This window comes from Periplaneta americana, chromosome 12, assembly GCF_040183065.1.
Source record: "Periplaneta americana isolate PAMFEO1 chromosome 12, P.americana_PAMFEO1_priV1, whole genome shotgun sequence".
NCBI lineage: Eukaryota > Metazoa > Arthropoda > Insecta > Blattodea > Blattidae > Periplaneta > Periplaneta americana.
In genome coordinates this window covers 51,275,801-51,289,883 of record NC_091128.1, presented here as the reverse complement: position 1 = coordinate 51,289,883, position 14,083 = coordinate 51,275,801, and the positions used below count along the sequence as shown (strand labels likewise).

Genomic DNA, 14,083 nt, shown 5'->3' with positions numbered 1-14,083 from the left:
GGTCCTTGATTTCTCATTATTCACACTGACTCTACGAGCAGGCTCATAGATGTAGCTAGTGCTGAGAAGTATAGGTCACTTAGTTCGTCAAAGACTATCCAGAGTGCACCACAGATGGTGGGTTCAATTACACTCACAGAATATAATATAAAATTGTTGAGATGTCACAGGGTAACCGGTTTACCTGGAGAAAATCCTTGTTGCCTGGACCACAGACTTGCTCTATGCAAGTTATAAATTCAGGGCAGAGCAGAACGTTGCTTAGAGCACTGAGGCACCATGGCAATTGGCTCCGACATATTATGTTACTAGGGTTCAAAAGAATGCTTTAGAACAAATTTGGAATTTCTGGGTGATGAAAACGCTTTGCACAACAATGAATAAAAGTAGCAGTAGCAGTAGTAGTAGCAGTAGTAGTAACAGTAGCAGTAGCAGTAGCAGTAGCAGTAGTAGTAGAGTATATCCTTTCACTCCTTATGTGGAGCATAGGGCCTCAGTGAGAACCTTCCAACGGACACGATTTGCTGCCATAGCCTTCACTTCTCTCCAGACTTTCCCACCTCTTCATTAACCGTTCTTCTCCATGTCCCTCTTGGTCGCCCCACCTTCCTAGCTCCTTGGGGATTCCATTCTAATGCTTGTCTTTCTATAGCCTCATTAGGTTTTCTCAGAGTATGTCCTATCCACCTCCATTTCCGTCTTTTAATTTGAATCTCTATTGGTTCTTCTTCTGTTAGTCACCATAAATTTTCGTTACTTATTATCATTGGCCAGTAGGTATTTAAAAATCTTCCTCAGATACCTGTTCATAAAGGACTGCAACTTTATTATAATTGTATTGCTTGATAGCCAGGTTGCAGATCCATATAATAAGACAGCCTTAACATTACTCCTGAAGATTTTCAATTTTGTCTAGTTAGAAATGTTTTTATTTCTCCAAACCAGATACAATTGAGTGAATATCGAATTTGCTTTCTTAATCCTGGATCTGACATCATCAATGGCTCCTCCAGTTGTGGAGACTATACTTCCCAGATAATTATATGTTTCAACTTGTTCTATAATTTTATTTTTCATCATCAGAAGTCTCAGAGTTTTAGAATTTATGCGTAATTCTTTAGTTTTCTTTATATTTACTGTTAAACCTGCATGTTTAGCTTCCCTATGTACATCATATATTTTATTCTGCATATCTATAAAACACTGGGATAGGAGGCAGATGTCATCTGCATAGTCCAGATCTTCCAGTCTTTCCATCAGGTTCCACCTGATACCTCGTGCTACATCCTTCGTTGTTGCCCTCATTATATCATCCAAAACCATTATAAATATCACTGGAGAAAAAATACACCCTTGTCTAACGCCATTTGTAACTGGAGAAGATTGTGAGAGTTGGCCATTATGTAGAACATGGCACCCATATCCATCATACATATTTTGAATAATTTTGATTATTTTCTCTGGCAATCCATATTTCTTCATTACATTCCAGATTTTCTGATGATTCAGGGAATGAATAAACATGTAATGACGTAATTACACAGCATCATGATGTAGGCCTAATTAAGCTTCTGAACACAACAATCAACAATCCAGTACCATGAAACGCAGTTGTTATAATTTATAGCAATTATTGATACTGTATATTTAGTGGTGTTTGTTTTTCGCAATCCGCAATAAAAACAAAACAGTTTCTACTGCTCTTATAAAAAATTCGTTAAAACATTATCGTACATGACCATCATAAGATACATTTTCAAATAGCGAAATAACAGGACTTTTTAAAGCACAGCAAATTTTATCTCATCTTGCGAAGTAAAACCAATTTTGCTTTATTCGTATTTATTTTTTTAATAAATCCATTTATGAATTAATTAGCAGCACAAATGAAATAAATAATAAAACGTGAAGTGAATTTCATTCACGTGAAACTGAAACTACGCCAAATCATTCTGTAATCTGCTACTGAGCACAGCAGCAGCAGCAGCAGCAGCAGCAGCAGTGGTCGTGATGGTGGTGGTGGTGATGTCAGTAGTGGCAGCAACAGCAGTAGTAGCAGTAGAAATGGTATTTGTAGTAAAATGTAGTGGTAATGTCAGTGGAAAGCGCACAGTAATATTCATAGTGAAGCTGTGGTAATAGATCATTAATGTCATCAAGTTTTGAAGTGCTTCATTCCCCTTCCACTCCTAAGCTAGTAAGTATGTATACAATTCACAGAGATAGCCATTCCTATGAGCAGTGGCATGTCGATGTTCCTCTAAAATGTTAGCATACATCGCAAATGAGTTCTATGGCACAGTTAATATACTAGCATGAACACCACAGAAAACTGGAATACACAATACAGAGGGGTCAAACTGCGAGTGATGCAGTAGCTATAGGTTATGACATCATGTAGATTTCTCCAGACAGTGAATGTCACTTTTTAATGGATTCTGTTTAGTGTAGGGCACAATGATTTTTAATTTAATGTTTCCTTATCTGCAATTTACTGAACAATGTGTATGCAAGTACATTTTAACATATTCCATATACATAGCGTAGGGCTCAATATTTTGTAATTTCATATATTTAATTATCAGAAACTTAGTCAGTACTGTACATACAGCATAACTGGTTGATACAAACAAAAACACAAAATACCACTTTTTTCATATTAAATCAACAATTTTTCGAAAAAAAAAAAAAAAATAAAACCATTTTCAAACACACCATATGTATGTTACAATGTATGTAAATGCATAAATTCTTCAAATATTCGAGAACATCGACTGCACCTGCAGTATATCCAATTGATTTCAGTGCATCATTCTTCTTAGATTCCTCAAAATAGTTGTTCTGCATTTGTTTAATATTCATCATTGTGTCTCCAAAATCCGCTATATGCATTTAAACAGATTTTTCAAGAGAAAGAAAGAAACACCACTTTTAATTCCCTTGATTTTTTTAAAGCTACTTGCAGTATAATTTCATAATTTTTCATGTAATGATTCAAATTATACCGAAAGTAGCTTTGAAAATCAAGAGAATAAAAGTGACAATGTTTTTATCTTTCTCCTGAAAAATCTATTTAAATGCACATAGAGGATTTTGCAGGTGCAGCAAAGGTATGTTTTTTTTTTTTTTTTACGACCATAACTCAACAATTCTCGAATACAAGACAATAATTTTCAGAATCAGTTGCTATTGGTATCAATCACTTTCATGATCTGCAATTTCTTCTGGTAGTGAAAACTTCTCAACATTCTTAGACTAACAAATTTGAAAGGTGCTTCTGTTTGTCATCATATAATAAAGCATTTTTTAATTTGGAAAATTTAATTGGACTATTGATGCCTCATTTATTTAACACTTCTATTCTGATGCTATCAGCAAAAACACACGTTTCTGGGTATCTTACTTCTAAGGGAGACATATCGGTAATTCACAGAAAGAGGAAAGTCTTACAATTAGAGATACCCGATTTTCGTGAATGATTTTTTCATGAATTTCTGGTAATTGAGTCAGAGAGTTAAAATTTCTATAGGTATGAATGATACTTGTTCTATAGACACATTTTAGGATCGTGATTTGTTGCGAATTTTGATCGTTTTCCCATCTTTTGTGAATTTGGCAATTCTTATATATTACTGAATCTTACAGTCATTGGTCACGAAATTCCATTATTTTATTTTCGACAATGAAACATTCAAAGTAAGTATGAAAATGGGTTTGTATTTTATGTCTTATTATGTGGAAAGTGTGGTTGCTCAGCTGTGAAAAATTGAAATCTGCGTGTCACCCATGTGCAATGTTTAGGTTTATTACATACTAATACAATAAGAAGAAATGTGTAAAAGATATTTACCATAATTTCAGCAAGAGTACGCAACGAAGACTAAGGAATAATGTAGGGGTGTGAGTGTTTCATTATCATGTTTCCATGTTTAAATTCACACTTTTTCTTCATGCTTTACATGTTTAAGTACCGATTTTTTCATAAATTACATATTTAAATACTGACTTTTTTCACGAAGTGTCTCTACTTATAACATAAAGTAGAATATTCTTCTTTGAAGATTTCATATGCTTACCACAAAGAGATGGACAGACATGAATCTGTCTGCATTTCTGTCTTCCTTCTTGAATTTATCCTTAATGAATGTAAGAAGACTGTCAACTATCATCCAATTGAAGAAATTCTATTACTTTTTGTGCAGGAAGAGTGGTCTGTTTTTTACTGTGTTTTGTTAACATGTTGTTGTTGTTATCCAATGCCGGGCTTTGGCAATGAAGTCATTAGCGTTCTTGCTCTCCAATATTTCTCTGTGGTGGATCCGTCAGGTAGAACTTCACAGGTTTGTAGATGATCTTCAGTCATTTCTTCTTCTTTGTTGCATAGAGGGCAATTTGGATTTGTGTAAATTCCTATTTTATTCAAGTGTTTGGCCAAATAATCGTGTTCTGTAAGCAGTCTGAATTTTGCTACTGCAGATTTACGTGGGATTTCTGGAATAATTTTTGGTTTTTTTATTAAAATGCTCCATGTTTTGATAACATGAAGGAGATATGTAACCTCAATTGCTGGACTAACACCCAAATTATTTCCCTTGTTTTTGTTACTTATTTTTTAAAGCCTAAAAATCTGGGATCTAGTGATTAGAAAAGACTTCTGTGTATGTCACTGTGTCCTGAAATTTAAATTTTTCAATGTTTTGGAACAACACTCAACTATATAATGAAGGATGTGTGGAACAGAGAAAAATTCTCTCTGGCACCGGGATTTGAACCTGGTTTTCAGCTCTACGTGCTGACGCTCTATCCACTAAACCACACCGGATTCCCATCTCCATGCCGGATTGAATCCTCTCAGTTTAAGTTCCACCTCTTGGGTTCCCTCTAGTGGCCTACCCTCATGCACTGCGTCATAGATGTATGACAGTGGCACAATGTCCATACATGTGCAGAGGTGCACGCATTATGAGTGACTAAGTGGCCGGGATCTGACGGAGTAAGCGGCATCTTAAATCACTAAGTCATTATTTTTCGAATATCATATATTATTGCAATGTACCGAAGTACATATGATATTTCTGTGCAGAAATTCTGCGTCATCATATGATGAAGGATGAGTGGAACAGAGAAAAATTCTCTCCGGCACCAGGATTTGAACTCTACATGCTGATGCTCTATACACTAAGCCACACCGAATTCCCATCCCGATGCCAGATTGAATCCTCTCCGTCGGATCCCAGCCACTTAGTCACTCATAACGAGTGCACCTCTGCACATGTATGGACACTGTGCCTCTGTAATACATCTATGATGCAGTGCATGAGGGTAGGCCACTAGAGAGAACCCAAGAGGTGGAACTTAAACCGAAAGGATTCAATCCAGCATCGGGATGGGAATCCGGTGTGGCTTAGTGGATAGAGCGTCAGGGTATGTAGAGCTGAAAACCCGGGTTCAAATCCCGGTGCCGGAGAGAATTTTTCTCTGTTCCACTCATCCTTCAACATATGATGACGCACGGAAATATCATATGTACTTTGGTACATTGTAATAATATTCAACTGTATAGCTATGAATTTGCGGCACATACTAAACTGCAAAGCTATGAACATTACAGATAAAAGTGTTAATAAACATCACAGAAGTTTACTGGCATATTAGAAAACAAATGGAGAAAATCCAATGTTCTGATAACTGGTACTAGATTAATTAATTCAGTATTATTGAATATATATGTTCATGCTATTCCAGTGTCTCATTCGATTCCACAATTTGTTTTCTTATTAAATAATAGCAAAGAATTACAGACGTTCAATTGCTTGGAATAGCCAGACATAATGACCCATCCGAAACATTGGAAATGTTAAGTTCCAAAAGATAGTAGAATAACCAAAGGTCTACTTCTGATATATTTCTGGAATATTACATAATTTTATTTTGAAAAGTGTACATCATTTTGACTATCTTCAGAAACAAACGAAACTTTTAAATTTGAATGTCTTCAAAAGGTCTGAAATTATAAATGAAAATAATAATAGTCAATGCCAAATGAAACTCTGACGTACTATGAAGTACCTATAAATGTTTGTTTATGGTTGATTTTTTGCTGGAGTAGGCAGTATATAAACTCGTAAAATGTATGTAATTATTATGGTCGCTACAAGCCATCCATTGGTCGTGGTAGGAATGGATAAATGGAACAACTGGATAATACCCACGGCAGAGCAATGTCGATAGTTGACGTTATTCGCTGGCCACTAGTCACCGGGCCGTACTGAGCTGTGTCAAACAGAAGACAATCGAAATGATGGTAGTAAAATTCGCGACTATATTCTTAAATAAATCACTCTATTAATCAAGTGCAAGATTTATGCAGTACAACGACGATGTTTTGAATGCACTAAAAGAAAATGCTCATGTAGTAAGATCTTAAAGTAGGTTATGACAACGAAATAAAGAGGAAAAAGGTGTGGTTCACGGAATATCATTGAAATAACGGAAAGTAAATTTCCTGTCAATGTTCATCAAAGCATTAAGTACACAATTATGACTGCATTGCAGTTTTACTTGTGGCCTAGACAAAATACCTAGCCTTTTACGAAAAAAAAAAAAAAAAAAAACTTTTAGGGGCCATGAAATTATTCACCGCTTTAATTATATTACCGTCTATCAATAATACGAAACAAAAACTGTCATAAAGGTCATGACTGACTAGAAACATCAATACCGAAGAGATAAACCCATTTGGCCGTGATGAAACAAAAGAAAATGTGAGAGAGATTTTAGTTCGAGATAAAATGGACACACAATTTTGATGACCATACTGTTAGTAACTGGAGATCACTTGTAATATGTCTTAATATTCTATGTAGAAATGTCGTCCAAGCAAATTGGTGGTCCAGGGAAAAATCATTGCAATAGATGAGAGTAACAGTGGTGCTATCTCTCAGTAATGTTCAGAATGAAGGAGGTAAAGAGAAAAAAAAACAAATTTCTCCTTCTAACGACACCACAGACCAAAATCATGTTCTTATGTTGGCAACATTGTGTATGTAGTTAAATTTGGTGGTAAACGTAATGGCACGGTTCAAAGCTACCATGGTAATTCTCCAGTATAGTGGGAAAAGATTTTAATCTTGTGATCATCCATAAATGCACTACCAGTATATTAAAATTATGTCACAAACAGTATCATATACTCTTAAACAAGAAAAATTTAATTTTCTTGTAGCTTGCCACAAAAATATGATCTAATATAATGATATTGCCTATAATGATATTCAAAATTACTTTCCCTATTCTTCCATAAAATATGGCTAATTTTATTTCCAGGCTTAAAATTGCAATTCATGTGCTAACAAATTTCAAAGTAGTGATTATACCCACTCTTCTCGTGAGTCCAATTGCTATATAACAGCTTTCTCCAGGATCTACAATTTCTATTTCGAAATAGTGAACAGTTGTATTGAGTGGTGACCTTGCCTGAGCCAGTCCAACATCTATGATGCTCTTTCCTCTTCCCGTGTACTCAAGCACCTGCAACAAATAATTTCTAGTGTACAAGTTCTGTTAAAATATAATAGTGAAACTTCATATTGACACTTTACAAAGAACTTGGCAGAAATATACTGTACTGTAAACCTTAAATTTGCATTGCTCTCAACTTGATAAAAAATAGCATACATGTTAGGCTACCTAAAATTTAAGAAAGACTTGCACACAAATGAACATAGTAAAATAATATATATCATAAGTGGGAAACAGCCATAAAGATGAGTCTTGATCTTCATTCCTTATTTTGTCAAGTTTGACTGATCATTGCTTACACCATTTGATACTTTTCGTGAACACTAATTTTTTAGATATTGTGGCAACTGTGCTGGAAAATTCTCGTTGCATCGGGAGTCGAGCGCGCGTCCGGCAAAAGGGAGGGCGCGCGGGAAGGAGGGAGGCGTGGGAGACGAGGCTCGAGCTCTGTGTGGCACTGGGCGCGGCACGGAGAGGAGAGGGAAAGCTGCAAGACGTTGACTGCTGTGCGGAGTGGGAGGGTCAGGATGGCCGACTGCGGCAGAAGTGAAGAAATATCTCGAGACCGATTGTTGTAGAAACTTCGAGGATTGAAGGTTCGAGAAGTGTGACCGAACAAATAATCCGTCAAGCCAATTCAGTTGAGCCAGTCTAGTTAGACAGTCGGCTGCGAGAAAGCTAGCGGAGATGTATCCAGTGGAAGTCTTGGGTTCGAAGTACAGTGAACTAAGTGAGTACTGTGGCAGCGTCCAGGAGAGGGCAACGGTCCGGATGTCTTGGGTTCGAAGTGCAGTGGACTGTTATCTGCAAACCTTGGGTTCGACGTACCGTGAACTTGAGTGAGTGAGCTAGAAGAACTAGCCAAGGAAAACGAACTGTGAACTGAGAACTGACAGTTTTGTTTTGTAAATAGTGCTTTGTGAACATTAGTTGAAATTAGGAGTACATTGTTGTTCTTCTCAATAATAAACGTGAATAGTCATTGTCATCTTTGGAGTGCAATAAGGATACTGTGTTGCAGTGCTGAGTGGAATACCCATTGTTGACGGTTGTGTTTAAACTCAGAAATAAAAAGCCATTATTATTGTGATTAACAGTAACATTGTTATTGAATTAATAAAAGCCACAATATATATTATCAGTGAGACATTTCTGCAATTTAGGTGGAACTCTCCACACACAATTTGTGTTTCTAAATTATATGTTTGTTTAACCACTGTTGTAATTTATACATATATAGGTGAATTGAAATCGGTAGCTGTAGTAGAATTGATTATTGTCACATTGCATAGTTTTAAGTTCATTAAATAATATTGTACCTACATTATATTTCTGGCAAGTTTGAAATTGACGTATATTAATTGTCAGTATTACAGATATTATTCTGTAGGACAAATTAATAAATCTATAATATTCTCATAGCTGCAGTGCATGTGTCTGTACAGATTACTATGCATGTAACTGCAAAATCCCGGCCAAACAAGTCACTCAACTGAGTGCGCTCCTAATATAATGGCAGTTGACATTGGACATATACGTCAACATGGAGTCAGGCCACAAAGGGAAACAATGAAAGAGGGTTTGGTCCGATGCTGTGGATTGAATTCAGAGTAGTTCAGTGGTCAGAGCGCTTGGTATGTAGAACCAAGGACCCGGGTTCGATCCCCAGCACCGGAGCGAATTTTTCTCTTCAGATATTAATTGCCCAGACATGTTCAAACTTTTTTTAACAAGAGCCAGAACAGGTCACATTGTCACACAATTGTACCTACACCAATTTCACCTTTCTAATACTCCTACTTGTCTGTGGTGTAATAATCATGATGAAGATCTGGAACACATTCTTCTATACTGTCCATCCATAAACCACAAAAGAAGTAAATTAAAATCATCAGTACCAGTTGCAGAAGACACAGCTCTGCAGTATATATTGACTGCACCCCAACTCTGGCTACTAGCAACAGGCACTATAATGAACACCGATCAAAATACCCCTCATTTTTCATAAAAAACAAGAACTGAAAAGACTACAGTAGACTTTATGTTGTCAGCAAACAGCTGAATACATTAAGTAGATAGATAAAACATAATTATTTAAAAAAAAGTATCCAATATTTTAGGAGGTGATAGTATGCATCAAAACAAGAAAATAATGTCCTATGACACATACTTTCTGAGATCTGAACACTTGTTCATAGGAGGTGCTCAAAGTGATGTCCATTCATGGAAATGCATTTTTCTGTCCTACAATACAGCAGACTACCAGATAATCACACAGTAGTTGACACCCCTAGCAAGGAATACTGATATGTCGCAAGGAATACTGAAAACAAAAGTTTGGTTGCAGATATGAGCAGGGTTCAGCAGAGATGATGTTGTGAATTTTCGTAATCAGCATGTGTAGGCTGATGAAAATCCCCATGCAGTTGAAGAAACAAGGCATCAGCACCGATTCTCAATCAACTTATGGGCAGGCGTTCTTGGTGATAGATTAATGCGGCCATACGTGCTACCACAGAGATTAACTGGGGATCGTTATCAGGACTTCCTTATTAACATATTAAAACAAATTTCTCAAGAGAGCGTGATTCCTTACGCCGAAGGACTGAGGAATGCATTCCCATGAATGGATGTCACATTGAGCATCTCCTATGAACAAGTGTTCAGATCTCAGAAAGTATGTATTGTAGGACCCATGTTTATTAGACATTATTTTGTTTTGATGCATACTAGCACCTCCTAAAATATTGGATACTTCTTCTTTAACACCCCGTATATGTGTCTATTTCATACTTGAATTGACTCACAGATGCTGAATATAAATAACATGTGCGTAATAGTTTAGAAAAAAAGACTACACACTATGATCAGATGACATTTCTGAGATCATTTGGTGTCGGTGATGATGAAAACGCGTTATTTCCGCAAAAATCCGGATATTTACTCTTTGTAGAAATACTCTAATTTCCGGTAATGAGAAGTATAAAAGTAAACTAATGAAATACATAACAAAACAACGAACCTGTCCATTGAGCCGTATGTCATTAAGGCGATACCACTCCTCCTCATTGGTATCTACAGACATGAGACTGTCCTCTTCAGGAACCCAATTCAAGCCCAAAAATAACCGTACTTCCTCCCCAACTGAATGCATGCCTATTGCTGGATAAAGACCATCCATTGGTAACGAGATTAGTGTGGTACCCAGCTGAAAAAACAAGAACACCAAATATATCAGTTACGAAAGAGGTTCATTATTCACATTACTGATGCATGTATTATTTACCAATATGTACTCTATAATCTCACTGAACGGTATTCACACTACTTTTTAACAAATTGTACAGGATGAAATGATTTAGAAGTATACTTTTAGGTAACACTGCATTTACTACACAGGTATTATGGAGAAAATAAATAAGGAGTATCACAATGTACATTTTAAAGGTAAAAACAAAATAAAATTAATTACATTACATGGGCCGAAAATTAGATTTTATATGAGATACAGCACAACAAGAATTTCTAAACGAATACTTGAAACATTTTCATCCTTGTAACGTACAATATTTTATTTCATACTATGTTAAATTTCCTTATTTTAATTTAAATAATATTAAGATGAAGACATTATGCTCAGTTCAGTTCAGGGTCTACATTCAAACAAACCTACACACCATTCATGAAAGAATCTATATCATTCAACAATCAGTCACTAGTTTAAATAATCACAGAGATTTAGATGTGGAAATTGATGTTCCATAAACTATTTAAAATAAATCTCAGGAAGGAATTGGGAAACTGATCCCTACAAAATCAGAATTAAGGTATAAAAAGGAATATTAACAATTCTGTTCTTGTAAAACAATGAATAACATAAAAGAATTGAACAAAGATGTTATGGTAGCCCAGTGCTTTTTTTCTGGTGGAATGCGCTGGAATGGCGTTTTGGCACTTTTTTGTTGTATTTTTCATATTGGAACCGAGATGAGTTAATAATTAAGCATTTTTCTTTGAAATCCGCTCAGACCTTCAAAGTCTTTAAAGTTGGACAAAAAGGAGGTTAAAAACGACAAAATTCCTCTGCACCGGACAGTAATCATCTCCACATCTGCTATAATACCTAGGTACGTATATTCTGCACAGAGTTACACCACCTTTTTCTCCAGAAAAAAAGCACTGTGGTAGCCTATATGTTGGATTTGGTAAGTGTTGATACTTATGTCTATTTGCAGTTATGTATTACAATTATTATAGACTGACAAGAGAGAGAAGAATCCAAAAAGGATAGCTGCCCTTGAAAAAGGGGTACCGAGCGGTAATAGCACCAAACTTAATTGTAGATCAACAATATTCTATTATAAATTTAAATTTTATTTCCATTTTATTTTAATTTAATTTATTTTTGGGGGGCAGCTATCCTCGACATGAATAATTTATTTTTCATATATAGAGCTGTACAGATGGTTATTTACAATTAACAAGGAATGTCTTAAAACATTAATGGCTATATCTTGAAGTTTCAAAAGATCAATATGGAAATGATGAAAGAAATTGATACAAAATCTTGATATAGTGCCCCTTGCACCAAAGAGCAAGCCAATTACTTCCCAGCGACAAATGGGTATGCAGTATTTCTCTTCCAAATAAGGAAAACAGGGTTCATAATGTCTTTTCTTTTCCAGATCTACTTCTTGTGGTTGGAATTCGGCACCCTCAAATCTTATAATGGGATCGATTATGAAGCCAATCTTTTGATTGTTATCAATTGCTATGATGTCGGCATGTTTGGTGGAGCCAGTGGTTGAAATACAATGTATTTCTTCATAAATGTCAAACTTTCCAGACTTCTTGAGACATTCAGCAATTCGGCTTCTAACCCAGTGATAACGATTGTTCCGCAACAGTTCCCCTTTTCTGCAGACACCAAGAACATGAGGAAGGGTTTCGTACTCGTTGCAATGGCGGCAACGGGATTCTTGGCTCCTACCAGGGACACTAGTACTGCGATGACATTGCAATTCATTTTTATAGCGTTAGTCCATTGAGAGGTGGAAAGGCCTTTCTTGGTTGATATCCAGGAATTTGATTTTGACCATTCTGAAAAATGCAAAACACCTTCACCACGGTGGTTAAGTTTTTTCCATTCTTCAAACTGTTGATTTCATAGTTTCTTCCGTAGATTTCGCACATTAGGCTGTTCCTCAGAAGGGAAACCAAGGTGTTCTATACTGGCTCTTATTTCTTGTGCGAAATTTATTGTAGTCGCAAGAAGAGGATCATCAATGGAATCTAACAGGTTGCATATATTAATAAGTAATATACTAATTAAGTAGAGACAAATTAGTTTATTTCATATTAATAAATGTAGCTGCATTTAGATTGGCAACAGGCCATGATTGTTTAGCCAAACACCTGCATAGAATTGAAATATATCAGTCCCCTAACTGCCCATTGTGCAACTGAAACCAAGAAATGGATTCGGAACACCTCAAAATCTGTGCTTCAGTGGCTGGTCATGATAATATCTTTGAAAAATATTGGAGTGCAAGAGGTCAAATGACTTTATTGTCAAACACCTGGCATTAGAAAACAACAACAACATTCATATTAATAAATGTGTTATTTTGTATATAAAATATACATCGAAGTTGAATTACATTGTCAATAACCAGATCACTAGGATACCCTCCAACACAACTATGTAATATAAGAGACTCATCCACATGATGCAGTGTAACCATCTGGTATGTATTTAAGTAACTGTTTTACATGCATTGAAAAGGTTTCTAATGGTATGTTTTTATGTTGGTAGAAGCTGAGTGGCGTAAGTAATTACAGTAATGTATACAGTAAAACCCCGATAAGACGCTGTTCAAGAGACTGGGTGTAAACCGCGTATTAGGCGGGTATACTAATTTTGACTTATATACAGTATCTATTAGCATTTTTCTTTATTGAAGTACACGATTCATGAAAGGTAACATAGTATTACTCCATTAAGTAATTACTGTACTGTACAAGAAAGACATTTACAATATGTACTGTACTTAATTCTTTCGGAAAAAAAGTCATTTATAGTTGTTTGCTGTGTGCGTGTTCTCCAAGTCCTCATATTTACCACACTTCAGTTTCCTGCGATTATATCTTCCCGATGACGTCGTAATTGTAGTGATTGAGTCGCAATTTTTTATTATCGTTCTTAATATCGATGATGGGATTCCTAATGAATCAGAGAGTTGTTTCTGAGTAAGAGTACTGTTCTCATCGTACTTTCATAAGATTTCTAATTTTTCCGACACAGTGCTTTTCGTTTAACACTCACTGTAATGACATTCACAGACACTTCAATACACTAAAGGACAACAAACTGCCCAGCAAAAATTTCCAAAATTTTATTATGGCCGAGTGAGGAATGCTGTTTGAGAGAGAGAGTTAGCAAGTGAGTGAGGTATTGTAACTGTATGTAGGCTTTAACCACGCAGATAAGGAGTCGAATAAGAGAGCGTAACAAGAGGGTGGGGTATACTAAGGTATGAAGTATGAAGGTTTAAATGTGCAT

General features: G+C 35.9%; 1 protein-coding gene across 2 annotated transcripts in view; it reads right to left on the bottom strand.

The window, feature by feature from the left end:
- The window catches only part of LOC138710418 (SPRY domain-containing protein 3-like), a 74,243-nt gene that overhangs the window by 27,968 nt on the left and 32,192 nt on the right, over positions 1-14,083 (bottom strand). For both annotated transcript variants that reach the window (XM_069841305.1, XM_069841306.1), the window contains 2 exons: positions 10,544-10,729; positions 7,381-7,530 (listed from right to left, as the gene is read on the bottom strand). In XM_069841305.1, coding sequence (XP_069697406.1) covers positions 7,381-7,530; positions 10,544-10,729 — 336 coding nt within the window. The remainder of the gene's footprint in view (positions 1-7,380; positions 7,531-10,543; positions 10,730-14,083) is intronic.